Source organism: Leucoraja erinacea, chromosome 2 (assembly GCF_028641065.1).
Source record: "Leucoraja erinacea ecotype New England chromosome 2, Leri_hhj_1, whole genome shotgun sequence".
NCBI lineage: Eukaryota > Metazoa > Chordata > Chondrichthyes > Rajiformes > Rajidae > Leucoraja > Leucoraja erinaceus.
This window is the reverse complement of record NC_073378.1, coordinates 50,023,930-50,046,886: the sequence shown is the minus strand read 5'-3', so window position 1 is coordinate 50,046,886 and position 22,957 is coordinate 50,023,930. Positions and strand designations below refer to the sequence as shown.

Genomic DNA, 22,957 nt, shown 5'->3' with positions numbered 1-22,957 from the left:
GCAAAGGGCTTGGACACGCTAGAGGCAGGAAACATGTTCCCGATGTTGGGGGAGTCCAGAACCAGGGGCCACAGTTTAAGAATAAGGTGTTAGCCATTTAGAACGGAGACGAGGAAACACTTTTTCTCACAGAGATTGGTGAGTCTGTGAAATTCTCTGCCTCAGACTGCGGTGGAGGCAGGTTCTCTGGATGTTTTCAAGAGAGAGCTAGATACGGTTCTTAAAAATAGCGGAGTCAGGGGATATGAGAAGGCAGGAACGGGGTACTGATTGGGGGTGATCAGCCATGATTATATTGAATGGCGGTGCTGGCTCGAAGGGCCAAATGGCCTACTCTGCACCTATTAGCTATAATCATTTCCTGATCGCTCACACTACCAGCCCACAAGTCACATTGAGTCAGAGTCATACAAGATGCCAACCAGCCCTTTCGCCCAGCTTGCCCATGCTCACCAACATGCCTCGTCTGCCTGTGTTTGGCCCACAGCCTTCTAAAACTATTCTATCCATGCACCTGTCCAAATGTCCTTAAACAATGTGGTGGTATCTGCCACACGCACGTCATGTGGCAGCTGGCTTCATATAACCACCAGCCTTTGTGTAAAAATAGTTGCCCCTCAGGTTCCCATTAAATCTTTCCCCCCACACCTTAAATTTGGTTCTAGATTCCCCTGCTCTGGGTAAAATGCTATTTTTATTTACCCTATCTAATCCCCTCATTATTTTATACACCTCTATAAGATCACCACGCTCCTGCGCTCCAAAGAATAAAGTCCTACCCTGCTCAACCTGTCCCTATAGCTCAGACCAATGAATCCTGGCATTATCCTCCTTAATCTCTGCATCCTTTCCAGTTTAACAACATCTTTCCCTTTAACAGGGTGACCAAAACGGAACACAATACTCCAAATGTGCCCTCACCAGTGCCTTCTACAACTGCAACATGACCTCCCAACTTCTGTACTCATTACTCTGACTGATGAAGGCCTTCTTGACCAACCCATCTACTTGTGACCTCACTTTCATGGAACTATGTACCAGTACTCCTAGAAACCTCAGCTCTACAACACTCCCCAGAGCCCCAAAGTTGCAGGTAACACAAGGTCTTGCTCTGGTTTGACTTCCCAAAAAACAACATTTCACACTTACATGTATTAAACTCCATCATACATTCTTAGCCCACCTGCCCAACAGATCAAGATCCTTCTGCAAATGTTGATAACCTTCTTCACTATGTACAAGGCCACCTACTTTCGAGTCGATGCAAACTTGCTAATCATGCCATGTACATTCTCATGCAAATCGGTGATACAAACCACAAACAGCAAAGGGCCTAGCACTGATACCTGAGGCACACCACTAGTCACAGGGCTCCAGTCCGAAAAACAATCTTCCACCATCACCCTCTGCTTTCTTCCATGCAGCCAACTATCTGTCTCTATCGGGCTAGTTGTCCCTGGATCCCATTAGGGTGGCACAGTTGCATAGAGGTAGAGTTGCTGCCTTACAGCACCAGAGACCTGGGTTCGTTATTTACTGCGAGTGCTGTCTGTACACAGTTTGTACATTCTCCTTGCTTGTGACTGCGCAAGTTTCCTCCAGGTGCTCCACTTTCTTCCCATATTCCAAAGTCATGCAGGTTTGTAGGTCAATTGGATTCTGCAAAACATTGTCCCTAGTGTTGTGGATAGAACTAGTGTACGGGCAATCGTTGGTCAGCGCAGACCTGTTGGGCAGAAGGGCCTGTTCCCACTCTGTATCTCTGAGCTAAGCTAAAAAACATATCAACACGATGGAATACTTTGTACCTATCTTGATTGGTTCAACTGCAAAACAATTTCTAACCGCGATTCACCACACGTCCAGAGCTATTTCATCAACTACCATTTGAGCAATTGTGTAATGAAATAATCTGCATGTGCCTGGATGAGTGCCACTTAAACAACACTTAAGGAATGACAAGAATGATGTCTGGAATAAGGGGCATTAGTTATAGGGAAAGGTTGAACAGACTTGGATTGTTTTCTATGGAACATAAGAGGTTGCAGGGCCAGATAGAAGCATATACAATTATCAGGAGCATAGATAGAAGATAGTCAGAAAATAGACACAAAATGCTGGAGTAACTTAGCGGGACAGGCACCATCACTGGGGAAAAGGAATAGGTGATGTTTCAGGTCGAGACCCTTCTTCGGACTGCAGACTGAAATGTTACCTATTTCTATTCTCTGGAGATGCTACCTGACCCCCTGAGTCAGTCCAACATTTTGTGTCTATCTTCAGTGTAAACCAGCATCTGCAGTACTTTCCTATGCATAGACAGTGAGAACCTTTTTTCCAGGATGGAGAAGTCAGATGTTAGAAGGCTTAGCTTTAAGGTGAGAGAGGCAAAGTTTAAAGAAGATGTGCGGGGAAAGTTTTACAGAGGGTGATGAATGCCTGTAACGCACTGCACTGGTGGTGGTTGAGGCAGAATTGATAGTGGTATTGAAGAGAGTTTTGGATAGGCATATGGACATGGAGGGAATGGAATATATGTAGGGAGATAAAAGGTGGCCTTGCCATCATGTTCGGCACAGGCATTGTGGGAAGAAATTAATGATGAGTTCAAAACATCCATGCTTTGAAAATTAAAGACAACCTGCAGTTGCAGGAAATCTGAAACAAAAACAGAAAATGTTGGAAGTATTCAGCTAGCCAGGCAGCATCAGTAGAAATAGAGTTAACCCTTCATGTCAAAGATTGCTTGTCAGAGCCAGGAAAGAGGATGAATAGTCTGATTTTTATTTCTATATTCTGGTTTTCGACCATTTTCCAGTAAAATAATCTAAATTGAAGCATCGACACCCTCTCTCCTGACACAAAGCACATGACAGGACTCGATGCTGAGCATTTGACAATTCCAAAAAAATAATGCAATTCTATTTTCTTATTTCCCATTTTTAGTTTTCTTTGTTCCCTTCTGGCAATTTCATCTAAGTATTCAGCTTCTTCCATCTATAACTGCTCCAGACATACCTTTTGTTATTCACTACTTGCTCAACACACCAGGATGCATTTCCAGGAAGGAAAGTGCTAATGGAATCAGTGCTAAAGGGAATCATTATAGCATTGTATGAAGTGCAATGTGTTTCTGTCAGCACTGCTATGCCAGAAACCTGGTGCAATTCCAGCAATGTGTCACTCCTTGCCTTGATGTGGAGCATCTGGTTCTCAAGGCTGGTGTTGGACGGCCTGGGATGAGTAGAGACGGGTGCTCAGTGATGACACATGGCTCGGGGATGAATCCCTGACCAGCACAGTGCATTGGTGGAGTCTGGCAGCGGCTCGTCCATGTGTTGGCAAACCACTTGAATCCAACTTTCTTTTTCATTACCACTCATTGGATGTAATGGAAGCTGCTGTTTCTCCATCTCTTTGTTTGGCCGCATGTCTCAATGGCCAAAGACTGCCATTAAGCTTGTTACCATGGCGGACTCTCTGGGCTAGAAATGCTGTACAATCAAAGAGCGGGAGAGGCAGCAGCTTACACCACCAGCCACAAGAGATGATGCGAGCGACTGGGATCCTAGCGGTCAGTTCCCTGCAATTGTCGGCTTTCATCTTTACCACAGTAGGAAAACAATCAGGGGAATTGATAAGGTGAATGCACAGAGTCTTTGACCTAGGGTAGGGGATCAAGAAGCAGAGGACATGGGTTTAAGGTGAGATGGGAAAGATGTAATAGAAATCTGAGGGGCAACCGTTTTACCCAGAGGGTGGTGAGTATAAGCTGCCTGAGGAGGAAGTTGAGGCAAGCACAATAGCACCATTTAAAGGGTACATGGACAGGTACATGGATATGAAAGGTTTAGAGGGATATGGACCAAATGCAAGCAAATGGGACCAGCTTAGATAGGACAACTTGGTGGGCATGGACGATTGGTCCAAAGGGCCTGTTTCCATGCTGTATGACTATGACTCTCTATTATTCTATCTCATTAACTAGTTCTCTTCCAAATCAATAACATTCATCTTGGCTGATTATACACTCCTAAGTTTATTCCTTCTTAGGCATATGTATTGCCCCATTTTTTTTTAATACCATGATTTTCACAACTTGCGGATTTTCACATCTGAAATATCTTTCGATTCGTTTTTGCGCATCCATGTCATTGGGCAAAGGGAGAAATGGGTGTGCATCCAGGTGGGGCACAGACGAGAGGAGAGAGTCTGTAGATTAGTTACCTAATTTGTAGAATTCAATTTTCATATAATTGGGTTTTAAGCTACCCAAACGGACAAAATGATTGGCATGGGACGGGGAGTAAAAATGGTTAGCAAACAGGAGTTCCAGCTGGCCTTGGCAGACCGAGTGTAAATCTTCGGAAAAATGGCCATCTAGTCTATGCGTGGGTCTCACCAATATAAAGCAGCCGCATCGGGCATAGTGAATTCATTAGATTGGGTTGGAGGAACTAGCAAAATAGCTTTCCACATCTGGGATTCTGTGTGCAGCACAACCAGGAAAACTCCACTGGAGTGTTTAAGAAGGAACTGCAGATGCTGGAAAATCGAAGCTAGACAAAAATGCTGGAGAAACACAGTGGGCGAGGCAGCATTTATGGAGCGAAGGAAATAGGCAACGTTTCAGGTCCAAACCCTTCTTCAGACTGATGTGAGGGGGGGGGGGGGGGGGGGGGGGGGGGGGGGAGGGAGGAAGAAAGGAAGAGGTGGAGCTAGAGGGCTGAGGGAGAGCTGAGAAGGGGAGGAGAAAGTAAGGACTACCTGAAATTGGAGGTCAATGTTCATACCGCTAGGTTGCAAACCAGTTTGTCTACCGTCAAACTTCACTGGAGATTGGGCAGTGAGTTTTAAATTTCCACACACACTTGAATCCTGAACATGGTAACATCATGCCTTATTGAAGCTCAAAAGCAAAACAGGAACTAGAGTCTGATTAAGTCCACATTATATTTTTAACACAAAGTCAAAGCCTTAAATTGTATTTAGGCAGGTGGTTGGGTAATTTTAACTTTCAATCTAGTATTGAAGGTGTAATACTACTTCCACTAAGTGATTCAATACAACAGCAACCATGAAAATAATTCATAGTGCTAAAATCTTGTTTGCCCTCACAAAATTGAGCTAATTCATAATTAAAACAGCAAAATGCACCAAATCTATCCTTTTTAACGGTTTATAAAAAAAATTGCAGCATGTAGCTAGAATAAATTATAAAAAACAGAAATTTAGAAATAATAAGGACAAAGGTCATCAAAGCATAGGCCATGCCATGTAAATCTCAATAATAAATTCATTATAAATTTGGGGAAGTAACATGATTTAACATCTATAAAATAAATACAGAAATGTATAACGTTCTAGTTGGAAGTTATTGGGTTTTTAAAAATAGGCAGTGGTCAATTATACCCATCTGCCATTTCACGAAAATAAATAATCACTAATGTATTGCAAATAATTGTTTGAAAGGAAACACTAATATTTAATAGAAACACTAAACATTGTTAATTGCACACATACGTTCTTGTCACATCTTGCTGAATCATTGCTCGAAGTTCTTTATCCTGAAAAAACTTGTTCCAAAGACTCTACATAAAAAGACAATAACAAACAATAAATCTTCAAACCTAAAAGCAGCAACAAAATGTTTACTCAATCATTTAATTACTTCATGTAGCCCTTTCCAATTGCCCTTTTGTACACCTCAATAGTTTTATACCTTGCAGCATTTTGAAATCTTCTATCTAATCACGTTATTTCCTGCAAGGATATAGCATAATGCAACAGAGTACAGATGTACAAGATGCACTCTACTGTAACACTGCTCATCATGTACAAAAATGATTGTTGATTTAAAAATACAGTTTACAAATCCATATCAATACAAGTTAACACTGATTAATTTCAAGGAAAGTAGGCAGAAGATGCCAGAAGGTTTTATAATTCATTTCACACAACTGTACCTTTTAAATTTTTTGCTCAAAGATTTTGATCATTCTACATTAACTGTTACATAGCACGCAATCTTTATTCAATTTGCAGAAAAATGTCACTAAAAATAAAACGCAGAATAAAAGACGGTTGAGGATGAATTAAAAAGGGAGAATGCATTCTACAAAAAGAATGAGCTGCAGCTGGCATCCTGTGTGCACAATAACTGTCATACAAAGGTACGTTTTTGTAAGTTGACACTTCGAGTAGAGAGCTTTACTGTCTGAAGTGCATATCAGGCATTTGGGTGAAGTGGCTCAATTCAAATGGATGGAAAAACCGAGAGGACTCATTGACCTCTGCCCAAAATCCTCACGTGCACTCCTGGCAGATGCTGCACTATGATGGGTGCACTATTCCATTAAATGATTCCCTTAATTTTCACTGGAATTACAAATGTAAATAAAAGCCTACAATTGAAGAAAATCTCTTTGGAACAAAGTACACAGATAATCATTGTTTATAAAAAATCGCAAATCTACAAATGTTTGCAAGTATTGACAAAGAAGAAATCCAAAGTTGCACGAAGATTTAAAACATGGAAAATAACTGCCTGGATTTCACCCATTTCTGGTGTGCCAAATCTGATCGCTTTGCCTTAATCGGGAGACCAGAAAAAGAAGCCACTAAATTAGTGGCATTTACCTCTTTAAAAAAACATTAAAGGTGCTTTTCCCTTATTTTGGCATATTAAAAAGCAAGCTGTGTGATTACCAATGGCAGCTGCCCACAAAGATCACAGCTGCCACGTCATTGTTGCTCGGGATCACAATAAGTATGTTATCGAGAAGAGATTCACATCTTCAACTCAACTGGCAAAACCTTTATTGGCTTATAATGCAAGAGGCCATTTCACCCATCAAGTCTATGCGAGCTCTCAGAGCAGTCCCATCAATATCGTTAATAGGGGGGCTGCAGAGCAGAGAAATCTAGGAGTACAATTACATTGCTTCCTGAAAGTGGAGTCACTGGTAGATAGGGCAGTAAAGAACATCTTTGATATATTGGCCTTCATTAGTCAGGGAACTGAGTATAGAAAAATTGGGACATAATGTTACAATTGTGCACGGAGTATTGTGATCAGTTTTGGTCATAGTGCTAAAGGAAATATGCCATTAAGCTGGAAAGGTGCACAGAAGATCTATGTGGAATGTGCCTGGAGGGGCATAGCTATACGGAGACTTTAGGCACACTAGGACTTTATTCCTTAGAGCACAGGACATTGAAATTTGGTGTTAAAGAGGTATATAAAATCATGAGGGGAATTGATAAGGTGAGTGCACAGTTTTTTTTCCCAGGTTAGGAGAATTAAGAAATTAAGAATTAAGGTTAAGGTGCGAGGAGAAAGATTTAGTAAGAACCCAAGCGGCAACCTTTTCACACAGAGGGTGATGGATATATGAAATGAGCAACCAATGTAGTTGAGGCAGGCACAATACTTGCAAATTTAAAAGACAATTGGACAAGGACGTGGATAGGAGAGGTTTCGAGGGATATGGTCAAATGCAGGTAAATGGGACCAGGTTAGATGAGGCACTTTGGTGGCCAATGCTAAAATGGGCCATAGGGTCCATTTCCATGCTGTGTGACTTTATTACTAATACCTTTACGTAAAGCACAACATAAATGACAAATTGCCTTATTCTTATTTAAAGCAATAAGTTTTAAAGACTAACTTTAGATAAATACATAGTGTGTCTTATGGAGCAAATTTCTGTGCTTAGGTGTTATCCACAGCTACCAGTGAAATCGAATGGAGTAATGCAGGTGGCCAGAGAGTGCATGGCTGAATGGTATTTAATGTGACATAGAGCATAAAGGATCTATATGTTTCAATAGACAATAGGTGCAGGAGTAGGCCACTCGGCCCTTCAAGCCAGCACCGCCATTCAATGTGATCATGGCTGATCATCCACAATCAGTACCCTGTTCCTGCCTTCTCCCCATATCCCCTGACTCCGCTATCCTCAAGAGCCCTATCTAGCTCTCTCTTGAAAGTATCCAGAGAACCGGCCTCCACTGCCCTCTAAGGCAGAGAATTCCACAGACTCACAACTGTGTGAAAAAGTGTTTCCTCATCGCCATTCTAAATAGCTTATCCCTTCTTCTTAAACTGTGGCCCCTGGTTCTGGACTTCCCCAACATCGGGAACATGTTTCCTGCCTCTAGCGTGTCCAAACCCTTAATAATTTTATATGTTTCAATAAGATGCCCTCTCATCCTTATTTTAAAATCATTTTAAAATTCTTTTATTTGTTTTTAAATCTTTGAATGGCCTCGCCCCGCCTTACCTCTCTGAGCTGCTCCACCTATATGCTCCTACCTCAGGTCAGCGGATCAGCTGCTCCTTGAGGTACCAAGGTCTAAGCGGAAGCTCAGAGGGGATAGAGCCTTTTCTGTTGCTGCCCCGGCAATCTGGAACACCTTGCCGCTGCAGATCAGACAGGCCCCTTCACTGTCCATCTTTAAATCCTCCCTAAAAACTCACTTTTATTCACTGGCTTTCGACACTGGCTGAGACATTGTTCCTGTTTTAGTGCTTTTAATGTCTTTTAATTTTTACTGTTTTTATAGTCCTGTCGTCTTAATGGTTTTAGTAGTTTGTAATAACTTTTTGTTGACTTCCCATGTACAGCACTTTGTGGTAACTGATGTTGTCTAAAAGCGCTTTATAAATAAAGTTATTATTATTATTATTATTATCCTTCTAAATGCCAGAGAATACAAGTCCAGCCGCTCCATTCTCTCAGCATATGACAGTCCCACCATCCCGGGAATTAACCTTGTGAACCTACACTGCACTCCCTCAATAGCAAGAATGTTCTTCCTCAAATTTGTAGATTAAAACTGCACACAATACTCCAGATGTGGTCTCACTAGGGTCCTGTACAACTGCAGAAGGACCTCTTTGCTCCCATACTCAACACCTCTTGTTATGAAGGCCAACATGCCATTCGCTTTCTTCACTGCCTGCTGTATCTGCATGCTTACTTTCATTGACTGATGAACAAGGACCCACAGATCCCATTGTACTTCCCCTTTTCCCAACTTTACACCATTTAGATAATAATCTTCCTCCTGTTTTTGCTACCAAAGTGAATAACCTCACATTTATCCGCATTAAACTTCATCTGCCATGCATCTGCCCACTCCCCCAACCTGTCCAAGTCACCCTGTATTCTCTTAGCATCCTCCTCACAGTTCACACTGCCACCCAACTTTGTGTCATCTGCAAATTTGCTAATGTTACTTGTTATCCCTTCATCCATATCATTGATGTATATTGTAAATAACTGCGGTCCCAGCACCGAGCCTTGCGGTACCCCACTAGTCACTGCCTGCCATTCTGAAAGGGACCCGTCAATCCCTACTATTTTTTTCCTGGCTGCCAATCAATTTTCTATCCATGTCAGCACCCTACCCCCAATACCATGTGCCCTAATTTTGCCCATTAATCTCCTATGTGGGACCTTATCAAATGCTTTCTGAAAGTCCAGGTACATTACATCCACTGGCTCTCCCTTGTCCTTTTTCCTAGTTACATCCTCAAAAAATTCTAGAAGATTAGCCAAGCATGATTTCCGCTTCGTAAATGCATGCCGACACGGAACAATCATGTTACTGCTATCCAAATGTGCGGCTATCTCATTTTTTATAATTGACTCTTCCCCACCACCGATGTCAGGCTAACTTGTCTATAATTCCCTGTTTTCTCTCTCCCGCCTTTCTTAAAAAGTGGGATAACATTAGCTACTCTCCAATCCACAGGAACTGATCCAGAATCTATAGAACATTGGAAAATGATCACCAATGTGTCCACGATTTCTGGAGCCACTTCCTTAAGTACCCTGGGATGCAGACCATCAGGCCCTGGGGATTTATCAGCCTTCAGTCCCATCAGTCTACCCAACACCATTTCCTGCCTAATGTGGATTTCCTTCAGTTCCTCCATCACCCCAGATCCTCTGGCTAGTACATCAGGAAGATTCTTTGTGTCCTCCTTAGTGAAGACAAATCCAAAGTACCTGTTCAACTCATGTGCCATTTCCTTGTTCCCCATAATAAATTCACCCTTCTCAGTCTTCAAGGGTTCAACTTTGGTCTTAACTAATTTTTGCCCCTTCACATACCTAAAGAAGCTTTTACTAACCTCCTTTATATTTTTGGCTAGCTTACCTTCGTACCTCATCTTTTCTCCCCGTATTACCTTTTTAGTTATCTTCTGTTGCTCTTTAAACGTTACCCAATCCTCTGGCTTCCAGCTCAACTTTGCTATATTGTACTCTTCTATTGTTATACTGTCCCTGACTTTGCTTGTCAGCCACGGTCGCCCCTTGCTCCCCTTGGAATCTATCTTCCTCTTTGGAATGAACTGATCCTGCACCCTCTGTATTATTCCCAGAAATACTTGCCATTGCTGTTCCACTATCATCCCTGCTAGGGTATCTTTCCAGTCAACTTTGGCCAGCTCCTCCCTCATGGCTCCATAGTCCCCTTTGTTCAACTGTAATACTGACACCTCCGATTTATCCTTCTCAAATTGTAGATTAAAAGTTATATTATGGTCACTACATCCTAATGGCTCCTTAACCTCAAATTCCCTTATCAAATCCCGTTCATTACACAACATTAAATCCAGAATTGCCTTCTCCCTAGTAGGCTCCACAAGCTGCTCCAAGAATCCATCACGGAGGCACTCCACAAACTCCCTTTCTTGGGGTCCAGTATCAACCTGATTTTACCAGTCTACCTGCATGTTGAAATCTCCCATAACAACCGTAGCATTACCTTTACTACATGCCAATTTTAACTCCCGATTCAACTTGCACCTTATATCCAGGCTCCTGTTTGGGGACCTGTAGATAAGTCCCATTGGGGTCTTTTTACACTTACAATTCCTTAGTTCTATCCATACTGACTCCACATCTCCTGTTTCAATGTCACCCCTTGCAAGGGACTGAATTTCATTCCTCACCAACAGAACTCAATGAGTTCATGCCCTTGGAAGTAAAAGGGAAACCAAGTGGACAATCAGTTTGGGGGCAACAAAGTTATTGAGGAGGCTTTAGGCAGAGGTTGAAGTGATGGAGGTAGACAATATTACAGAGGTAAGTGAAGGCTGTCCTGATGCTGTCCTACTAGCTCAGCTCAAATTACTTACATTAAATTTGATGGGAGAAATGCAATTAGACACAACGTTCATTGAGTAGAATCTTTTTCCATCTCAGTTTGTGGCATGAGAATTAAATTCAATCAGCGATTAACTTTCAACACATAACAATGAATATAAGTCAGCAATTCAATTGAGTGGTGCTTTACATTACAAGAAGCAAGGTGCAAGTAGTTTTACACAAAACAATGAAATGGCAGATTAATGCATTAACTAAAGATGACATGTTATTTGCTTTTGCTAACTAGAATGGGTAATAAAGGGCAAACCAAAATTCAATAGGAAATTTTACAACTAAATAAATCCAAGTATGCTTACCCCTTCATCCTGTGAAAGTGGGTTATTGACAATTAGATCTTGCTGTCCAGCGGCTTTCCGAGGGTTTGTGATATGCTGTTGTTAAATAAAATCACCATTAGTGCTTTTCTGGTAGAATTATGCAAGTAGTTAATGAAAATAATATATAAAAATCACTTACAATTTCTTTTATCTGTTCATAGTGAGATCTTAATTCTGCTACTTTATTAAGCCACTGCTTTTTATCCTCAGGCAGAGCTTCCAAGAACAGCTGCAAGGACACGAATCTCAACAGTTAGTACAAAATAAACAGAGAATACATCATTGCTTTCCAGAGGGATAAAAGCCCTATCCATAGGGGAAGAAAGACATCACTCAGGAGTTATGATAAATCTAATGCAACATTGAAATAAACTTTCTCTCCCACTGAAACCAATGATGTATTATATTTATTCAACACAAAAAATAGATATAAAGCAACCAACACAGTATGATTAGCCCTTATGAACATAGTTAGGCAGATAGTAATTATTACAGATATCTGCAAAGAGGCAATAAGCCCATAATGAATAACGACTCTACGCATCAACAGTAAACAAAAATGCATGGCACAAACATTAAGGATTAGTCAGTTTGAGTGCATTATTTAATTCATGGTCATTTTAAAATCAAGGCTTTCATTAATGAGTTCATTCAAATTCTGGCAAAATCTGAATACGCCTCAATACCATTGGGCTGAACAGTCGTCATCTGTGGTATGACAACCCACATTCCGAAACTGACACACAGGAGGTAACCCAAATGTACCCTCCTGCATGTAGACTTGTACCATAATGTATAATATACAGAATATTAAATGGTTGGAAGGATCACAACAGCAAGTCTGAAACATGAAAAACTGCTCATAAGTTGTTTATCTCAGTTCTCACTCAAGTTCCAAAGCAAGACATCTTAAATGGACCATTCTGCTCTGGAAATTGAAAGTTCAATAGTGCAGATTATTGGCAGTTAATTCCACAATTTACAGTCTTACAGAAATTCGCAAAGGTAACACTACAAGCTTTGTGAGCAGTCTTTTAAGAAAGCAGCTAAGAAAGCATTACGAAGTTGCATTATTTATTGACAGATTATCCAACCATTTCCTTAGCTTCACCGAATGTGTATAATAAAATTCTCAGTCAAATTGTCATAGAGTCTTACAGCATGAAAACAAGCCCTTCGGCCCAACTAGCCCACACCGGCCAATATGTCCCACCTATACTAGTCGCACCTGGCTGCGTTTGGCTGATATCCCTCTAAGCTTTCCTATCCATATACAGGTGCACAACCTTTTATCCGGAGTCCGGAAACCGAAAAACTCCGAAAACCGGCCATTTTTTCCAGGATGTCATCTGCACACCAAAGCTCGCGTTTGGCGCCAAACTTGACCCGAAACGACCCACGGTCAACCCAGGTCTGTACTACTGTAGCGGCTGCCTCCTCCCCGGAGACCGGGTAGACACTTAAACATCTGTAAATCATTGCTTAAATGTTAGTCAGTTAGTTTGGAGGGCTTTTATGTGAAGGGGTAAACTTTAATTCTTAGTCCCCTACCTGGTCGGAGAGGCGGGGAGCGGTCAATGCCTTACCGGGTCGCCGTGCAGTAAGCTCCGCAGCGCTGTGGCCGCCAACTCCCAGCTGGGGCTGCGGGCGTCCGGCCGCGGGCGGCGCCGGTTGTACCCTGGCTACCCCGGTTGTACCCGCGGCCGGACGCCCGCAGCCCCAGCTCCGCGAATGTTGGGAGTCGGCGGCGTCGCAGCGCTGGGATACCAGCGGGGAGCGGGCAATGCCTTACCGGGTCTCCGTGCGGTAAGCACCGGAGCGCTGTGGCCGCCGACTCCCAACATTCGCTGGGCTGCGGGCATCCGGCAGCGGGCGGTGCTGGATTTGGAGCGCCGTGCAGCCAGGGGCAGAGTTGCCGGGATCAGAGCTCCAACCGGCGCCGCCCGTGGCCAGACGGAGCCCCCAGCTCCGCGATGTTGGGAGTCGCCGACCAGGTAGGGGACTAAGAACTAAAGTTTCCCCCTTCACCCCACCCCACCACCACCACATAAAATCCCTCCAAATTAACTGACTAACATTTATGCAATGATTTACAATGATTCTCAAATATTTTTCAAATGTAGTTATTGTACCTGTCCGAACTACTTCCTCTGGCAGCTCACTCCATATACCCCATACACTGTGAAATAGTTGCCCCTCAGGTTCCAATTAAATCCTTCCCTTCGCACTTTAAACCTAAGTCCTCTGGTTCTTGATTACCTTATTCTGGTTAAAAGACTCTATGCATTCACCCTATCTATTCACCTCATTATTTTATCCAACTCTATAAGTTCAGCCTTCAGCCTGTGCTTGTCGCTTTCGAAAAAGTTCAGGCGCTCAAGTCCTAGCAACATCTTTGTAAATCCTTTCTGCACTCTATCCAGATTAATGACATTCTTTCTATAGCACAGTGATTAAAAACTGAACACAATACTCCAAATGCGACTACCTCAACTGCAACATTACATCCGAAGTTTGATACAATATTATCACTGAAGAATACCAATGTACTAAAAACCTCTTAGTTTAATTTCGAGATACAGCGGAATCTGGCCCAGCGAGTGCGCACTGACCAGCGATCCCCGCACATTAACACTATTCTACACAATTTACACATACACCAAGCCAATTAACCTACATATCTGAAGAAGGGTTTCGGCCCGAAACGTTGCCTATTTCCTTCGCTCCATAGATGCTGCTGCACCCGCTGAGTTTCTCCAGCTTTTTTGTGTAACCTAACCTACATACCTGTATGGCTTTGGAGTGTGGGAGGAAACTGAAGATCATAGTGAAAACCCATGCGGTCATGGGGAGAACATACAAATTCCATGCAGACAGCACCCGTAGTCGGGATCAAACCCGGGTCTCCAGCGCTGCAAGGAAGCAACTCTACCGCTACGCTACCGTGGCCGTCCTATCTTGATCACCCTGTGACGCAACTCTACCTGTGACGCCACCTTTAGGGAATAATGTACTTGCACTCCGAGATCCCTATGCTCTACAATATTCCCCAGTGCCCTGCCATTCCCTGTGAAGATCCTGCCCTGGTTTGACTTCCAAAAATGCAGCATTGCACACTTATCTGCATTAAACTCCATTAGTCATCCCTCAGCATATTTGTCCAGCTGGTCAAGATCCTACTATTGTTTTTGATAACCATCTTCACTACCTATGATACCACATACTTTAGTATCATTTGCAAACTTAAAAATCATTCCTTGTACACTCTCATTCAAATCGTTGATATAAACTACAAACAGCAATCAGCCCAGCATTGATCTCTGATCAATGCACACGTCACAGACCTACAGTCCTTGAAACAACCCTTCGCCATCGCCCTCTGCTTCCTTGCACAAAGCCAAATCACTATCCAGTCAGCTAGATCATCCAAGATCTCATGCGATCCAACACTTCCATTCTGACATAACCCAACATTCTCAATGGGAACCTTATCAATGAAGTCCACATGGAATATGTCTACAGCCCTGCCCTCCTCAACTTTCTTGTTTACATGGTCAACGTCTACAGCTTAGCCCTCGTCAACCTTTTAGGTTACTTTAAAAAAAAACTCTGATTCATAAGACATGTTTTCTCACATACAAAACAATGCTGACTATCCTTAATCAGCCCGTCTTCCCAAAATACGTATATACATTATCCCATAAAATCCAGGAGGTACAGCACCTCCTGGACGTAATATAGACTCAGGACATCTCCATTAACTGTCCCAAGTTCCCCAGTCTTCAAGCGTTTCTCTATGGTAAAATAAAAGAGGAATACCCATCATGGACCTTAGTCATCTCCTGAGATCCACACCGAGATGACCACTTTGGTTTTTATGGGGCCTTCTTTTCTCTCTGTAGTTGCCCTCTTTCCCTTCATGTGTCTATAAATTCTCTTTGGGTTCTCTTGAATATGAACTGTCAGAGCTATTTCCTGCCCCCTTTTTATTCTCCCGTTTTCCATGCTTTACGTTCATTGGCTGGTTGCACAAATTGTTTAAGCCATGAAACTCTTGTTAAGATTACTCTAATGACATTTTGAGTTTGGCAACGTGTTTCTCCGTGGGGAATGCTCAGATGTGGCCAAAGTTGCAAAATATGGGTGATTGGAGTCATTTTACCAATGAGTTTTCACTTTCAGTAAATTTAATTCCTGACTTGCTCTCAAAAACATTCATGCATACAACTTAAAATTCAGGCCATAATATAAAACAGCTCAATTATTAGCAATTTAACTTTGGCTATCAACATTGAAATTTTGGACATTTACCACACAGGTCATTCATCACACCCAAACTGTAGTAAGAAAACTATCCAACAATGCCAATTTGAAACTGGTAGATTATGGTATCCAAAATGTTTTCTCAAGTATTCAAGTACTTTCCAATAGCAAGGGATCTTTCTGTTATGCCTCTACACTGCCATATTTTTACTACCTCAGCTCAAAAACCTTTCATGAATTATTCCAAACCTAAGACCCTTTGTTATTGTATTCTTCTTATTCAGTCTAAGTAAGAATGGCATCATCTTACACATCTCAATTAAATCTGCCTTTGTCCTCCTCCATTCCAAAGAAAACAATCCCAAGCCTAGAAAATGCTTCTCCCAAAATTATTATTTTTTCAAAATCTAGAAAGATCCTCCTCTACCACTTCACTAGTGCCAACCGAATGTTATCTCACAGATAAGCAGGGCTACCCCAGAAAAATATAGAATAACATCATAATATTGACATTTTGCAGCTGAAATATCAGTTATTCAAAAAATAATAAAATGTCATGAACAAAATATTAAGGAAGAAACATTCATTTACCTTCCAACAAACACTTCGGAAGCGGCTGCTTCTCAACTGCCCATTAATCCCCATCAGTCTTATTCTTGCAAAGTAATTACTGTGTTCAAACAGGTCTTCCCACTCCTTGCTAAAATTGAAAAGTGAAAACAACATAAAAACCATCGCAATACCTGTTACAATGCCTCATTTCACGTCAGGGTTTATTTTTTTGAAAAGCAGTAGATTAATAGATCTCCATTTTCATTCTCTGAAATCGCACAATTTTGATTCCACTCAGCACTTTAAAGCAACAAGATTGTTTGGGTTTATCTTTCATATATGAGTTTTTTTTAAGAACTGATTATTTATTAGAGCAGATGCCTTGATAATTTTCTCTGAGCTGCAGGCAGTTTTGGAGGGATATTTTCTGTATCTATAATACAAAGAGTCTATGAAGAACTACTAATTTAGTTTGCTGCATTAACTATTTGGAGAGGTTGGGGGTGGGGGTGGGTTTGCGTGAAGGCATTGCGAGAGTTTAATTATACTGTTTTTCCATGCAAAACTAAACTACAATAATAACTTGCATTTATATGTTCCAAAGCATTATAGGAAGTATAAAATGAGGGTAGCCTAATTGGAGAATGTTTTGGCTCGACAACAAAATCAATTTAAAAAGCACATATACGCTTCACAGAAATGTTAACACATTTAATTCAAAGCACCATTATCAGACAAACATCTGATAGCATTATTGAGCATTGGATTGGGGGTAGTGGCAGAGTAGTAGGACTATTCAAGGTCACACTAAAAATAGGAGCAAAACCAAACCACCTGACTATTAAAGCCTGATCTACCTCACGTCACAGATATACATGTTGTAGATTAATTGCCCTCCGAAAATTGTCCCTAGTGTGTAGGGAATGGATGCAAAAGTGGGATAACATTGAACTAGTGTGAATGTGTGATTAATGGTCGGCATGGACAGTGGGCCGAAGGGCTTGTTTCCTTGCTCCATCTTTCAGTCAGCCAATTATCAAGAATTAGAAGGTACACAAAATGCTGGAGAAACTCAGCGGGTGCAGCAGCATCTATGGAGCGAAAGAAATAGGCGACGTTTCGGGCCAAAACCCTTCTTCAGACTGATGGGGGGTGGGGAAGAGAAGGAAGGAAAAAGGGAGGAGGAGGAGCCCGAGGGCGGGAGGATGGGAGGAGACAGCTCGAGGGTTAAGGAAGGGGAGGAGACATCAAGGGCTAGCAAAATAGGCGGAATATGAGGTGTTGTTCCTCCAATTTCCGGTGTTGCTCACTCTGGCAATGGAGGAGACCCAGGACAGAGAGGTCGGATTGGTAATGGGAGGGGGAGTTGAAGTGCATTATTGCACTTCATCAAGAATTAGAACCCATTTCCAAAGTTAATAAAAGAGAATGATTCAGAGACAAAGGAAAGGAAGTCAATCATGGCATAGACCTGGTGGTAAAAGAAGGGAAAGTCATTAGTGTAAATACACTAGCTGCATTGTAACAAACAGGAGTGAAACTGAATAGTGGCTGTTCCCTGGAGAAGAGGATCGAATGGGTGACTATACTTGTGGATGTATGCTGCAGATATGGAGACACAGAAGTCCGCCACATGCAAAGGATTGAGTAAATGACCAGGTCTATCGCGGTGTAATTTACACTGGATGAAAACAGGTTGCAAAGATTTTGTTTGTGAAAATTATATGTTCAAAAAATACAGAACCTAAAGGATGATTTTTAACTTGCTGTTATTATGCTCTAGGTATCGAATTGAAGAATATAATTTGGACAATTTGGAACAATGGGAAAACAGCTCCAGTTTTTTTCAAGCCAAAGAAAACTCTGGATGTTTGGGAAGAAATTACATTTTGGTAAATCAAACTTAAATAATTGCCATGTATAGACAGATGACAAAAATGATATCTCATTGTTTTCTCCAGAGATGCTGTCTGACCCGCTGATACCCCAGCTTTTTGTGTATCATTGTTTCTAGTATGGTATAGTATATCATAGCAAAAGGATTTGAGTATAGGATTCATAGCAAAAGGATTTGAGTATGGGAGCAGGGAGGTTCTACTGCAGTTGTACAGGGTATTGGTGAGACCACACCTGGAGTATTGTGTACAGTTTTGGTCTCCAAATCTGAGGAAAGACATTCTTGCCATAGAGGGAGTACAGAGAAGGTTCGCCAGACTGATTCCTGGGATGTCAGGACTTTCATATGAAGAAAGACTGGATAGACTCGGCTTGTACTCGCTAGAATTTAGAAGATTGAGTAGGGATCTTATAGAAATATACAAAATTCTTAAGAGGTTGGACAGGCTAGATGCAGGAAGATTGTTCCCGATGTTGGGGAAGTCCAGGACAAGGGGTCACAGTTTAAGGATAAAGGGGAAATCCTTTAGGATCGAGATGAGAAAAACATTTTTCACACAGAGAGTGGTAAATCTCTGGAACTCTCTACCACAGAAGGTAGTTGAGGCCAGTTCATTGGCTATATTTAAGAGGGAGTTAGATATGGCCCTTGTGGCTAAGGGGATCAGGGGTATGGAGAGAAGGCAGGTACAGGATACCGAGTTGGATGATCAGCCATGATCATATTAAATGGCGGTGCAGGCTCGAAGGGCCGAATGGCCTACTCCTGCACCTATTTTCTATGTTTATATGGTTACACACTCACATAAATTGCAGTACCTGACATGAACACCTGGATAAACAACTCCAAGATTGCATGCCTCCAAGATTTAGAGATACCAGGGAATAAACACCTGTGCCTCATTAATATAGACTGAATAAATTCTGCAACAAGAATAATTAGAAATTAATTGTCCAGAACCATTTAGGAAGAACTGGACCAGCACTAACCATGGAAATCCTATAAAGATTTTGATGACTGAGTTTCATAGGAGCATGGCCTAGTTGTAGTCCAGGATATCATTCATGCTTGCTTTTTGTTCTAAATGCACTAACGTCTTGTTTTTTGCACACTTTTTTGTTTTTGTGTGTTTGTCTGAATCTCTGTGCCTGTGATGCTGCTGCAAGCAACATTCTTCATTGTACTTGTATATCACTGTACTTAAGACACCACGTTGCACTTGGCTGCATTAAATTCCATTTGTCATTCTTTTGCCCATTTTCCCAGTTGATTTAGATCATGTTGCAACCTTAGAACATTTCTTCACTATCCACTATATCACCAATTTTGGTATAGTTTGCAAAATTAATCATCACACCACCTATATTCGTAAGTTCTTGGAGCAGAATTAGGCCATTCAGCCCATCAAGTCTATTCCGCCAGTCAATCATGGCTGATTTATCTTTCTGTTACGGCCACCAAAATCAAATACCTCAAAGGCCAATAACATAATACAAAAGCAGGTTCAAATGGAAACATTATTTATTTTTCACTAACAAAAAGAACTAAACCTGGATCAAACAAACAAAGAGGGGTCGGTTGGGCTGGCAAACAAAAGATAAAGGGTGCTCTGGCCAACCACTCAATGGGCCGTCAGACCAAAGACTCTAAACCTGCCTCAGTGTGAAAATAAACCTGAAACGAAACCACGAAAACAATAATGCCAGTCCCATCCTTCCCAAGCAAAATAAGTTAATACAGAATGAAGAGTTACATAAAGAACACTATGCAATCAAACAAACTAAACCAACACTAGACTGCTGCCACCAGTCTGAGGGGGAAGAGAGAGACAGAGAGGGGGACTGCCAGTGCACATGGTCTTTTTAAGCTGAGGCTCCGTCATCAGGCTCACGTGATGCAGCTTGGGCCAGGAGCCTCCAATCAGGTACAGGAGCAGCCAGGCAGCAGGAGGTACTAATGGAAATCCGAGAAACAGGTTAGTACATAATTAACACCAGCAGAGGGAGCGCATGACAATTTCCATCTCAACCCCATTCTCCTGCATTTTCCCATTGAGCCCTGATACCCTTACTAATCAAGAATCTGTTAATCTCCACCTTAAAAATATCCTTGGCCACAGTCGTCTGTGGCAATGAATTCCACAGGTTAACCATCTTTTTTAAACAATGTATACAATAAACAAATGCAGACCCAGTGCCAAATAAAGCTTAGAATTCAATATGGCTTAAAATGGCTTTGTAAATCTGCTCTGACTCTTTCCAACATTTATGCGTACATTCCTTCAGGTATCTAGACCCTCCACTAGTTTTAGAACAGTATCACGCATTCGATATTAACTCTCCTCATTTTCCCCCAAGTTGAAGTGATCTTGGTCATGAAGTGGAGTTTCCCATTTGTTCTGTGTATCTGCTGTACTCCAGCGGAAAACTTACGAGATGAGGTGCACTGTTACAATATGAACGATTGAAATAAGAGTTGTGGCACCGAACTTCCTTGACATTGGTTTTTGGATTCATTGATTGAGATCAGTTTGCATGTCATCAGGTAGCAGAAACGAACTTTAGCAGTCAGCCAAATTCAAGTAATAGCCTACACAGTACCTCTTGACTGCCAGTGTTAATTATGTACTAACCTGTTTCTCTGATTTCCATCAGTACCTCCTGCTGCCAGTGGTTTGATGTCAAAAAGGTCATATGTGGTTGTGGCACAAAGAACTGCAGAAGCTGAAATCTTAAGCCAGTCTGAAGAAGGGTTCCAATCCAAAACATCACCTATCCGCTGCCTCCGCATATACTGCTTGACCCGCTGTGCTAATCCAACACTTTGTGTTTTGCTCATTTATAATGGTTATTGCTGGGAAGAAGAGTACAGGTATATGCAAAAAGACCTCTGAGATCCTATAATTGTGATTATGTTCTCTGTGAATATGACTGAAGTTCCTCTCTGTCAAATTTTAGAATTTCAGAACGAGTATTACCAGTCTTTTTTATTAATTGGTGCATACCTTCTCATCAGTTCTGCTCTTTCATATGTTTATTTTAGCAGTGCTGCTTGATTATTTTATCTCAGAAGTACAGGACATTAACAAATGAATATCAAGTTGACAAAGCATTTTTTTTTAATGTAACGTCAATTTGCCAACTGATTCATCGGCAAACGTAAGCCATGGCCTTTAAAAAAATATTCTCTCTCCTCGTATTTTTCTCCTTATAAAAATGCATTCACCATGAGCAATGCTGAAGTCCCTGTTCTGTGATGATAGTCACTGATGTACATAATGAAAATTGTGTTCAGAAATCAATTGACCATTAAAGTAAATGAAAAACTTTTCTTTGCGCATAAGGGATAATGTTAACATGAGGAAATCTGATGCTCAGAAGGATACCATATGTGTCTTTTTGCACTTCACGGAATTGCCAAAGGCCTACCCAGCTGATGCGCCCTTTCCTCGGGAATGTGATGAATGTATTGCCCTTTGGAAACATGGTACTTGTCACTTGCTCAACACACTGCTGATGAAGACGATGGCACAGATCCCTAGGATGGTTTGAAAAAAGCCAGTCGTATGAAAACCTAATGGTATGGTGACCTTCACTTCTATATAAAGAATCATTCCTTCCATATGGTTTCTGCAGAACATCTTTGCTTGTTTTGTAAAACCGTGACAGACTCTGATATACGCAGGTACACGCGGATGTAGTTTGATACTAGCACATCTTAGAGCATTTCCATTTGGTGGCTCTGAAATTTCTGTTTATTTTCAAAATAATCTGGGTCAATTCTGGTCCATTGCATATGGAACAGACTGAAAGTGTAAATCAGCATCTCCCCTAAATAATTCTCCTCTGTGCAAATCAAAATCCCACATTGACAAAAGTGTATCAATGTTAGCGATATAAACTAAAACAAAACAGCTTTGAGTAAAATAACTAGTGCAGTGAACAAAATGAAGTATCACTGAATAGAAAACATTTTTTTAAATCACTAAAAAAGTATTTGAATGGGCAAACCCAGAGATTAACTGGTAAATAGCAAGCCACATAATCCATTTGCAATACAAGCAAGATCTAAACTTAAAGCAATTTATATGGCTCAAAAGAGCAGAAATATGTCTTAAATTTCATGAACTAAACTCTAGCTGGACAACCAGGATACCAAAAGTGGAAAACTGCTGGAATTCTCTATCACAGAAGGATATGGAGGCATATAAATAGGATGTAGATTTTGATAGATCAGGAAGTTGGGGGCCTTTGTGAACTGGAGCAATAGAGGAGTGGAGGCCAGAGGCAAATCAGCCATGAATGGGGTCAGGCTTGAGAAGGTAGGTGACTTACTCCTGCTGTTTCCTGGCGATTACTCAATCACAACATTTAACATATTGTCTAAACAAACGAGACTAAGATGAATAAAAATGGCAGCTGGCATTAAAAAGGAAGTAATTGAGGAAACAAACATTTTAAGTTTAGTTTACAAATATTGCAGAAATAGTCCACCGACCATACTATATGTATATTAGTTCTCTCTTACACACACAAGGACAATTTTACAGAGGCTTATAAACCGACAAATCTTTGGAATGTGAGAGGAAACCGGAGCACCAGGAGGAAACCCTCACAGTCACAGGAAGAATGTTCAACCTCCACACAGACAGTACCAGAGGTCAGAATCGAACCCAGGTCTCTGGCAATTTAAGTAGCACTTCATTTCATTGTTGTCACTTGATCATCCAAAAATAACTCTAG

At 41.4% G+C, this 22,957-nt stretch overlaps 1 protein-coding gene across 1 annotated transcript in view; it reads right to left on the bottom strand.

Annotated features, from left to right (window-relative positions):
* Positions 1 to 22,957, bottom strand: part of tbc1d5 (TBC1 domain family, member 5) — a 392,441-nt gene that overhangs the window by 166,679 nt on the left and 202,805 nt on the right. The window contains exons 6-9 of the mRNA XM_055656596.1: positions 16,358 to 16,466; positions 11,643 to 11,732; positions 11,483 to 11,557; positions 5,524 to 5,591 (exon numbers count right to left, since the gene is read on the bottom strand). Of these exons, the coding sequence (XP_055512571.1) occupies positions 5,524 to 5,591; positions 11,483 to 11,557; positions 11,643 to 11,732; positions 16,358 to 16,466 (342 nt within the window). The remainder of the gene's footprint in view (positions 1 to 5,523; positions 5,592 to 11,482; positions 11,558 to 11,642; positions 11,733 to 16,357; positions 16,467 to 22,957) is intronic.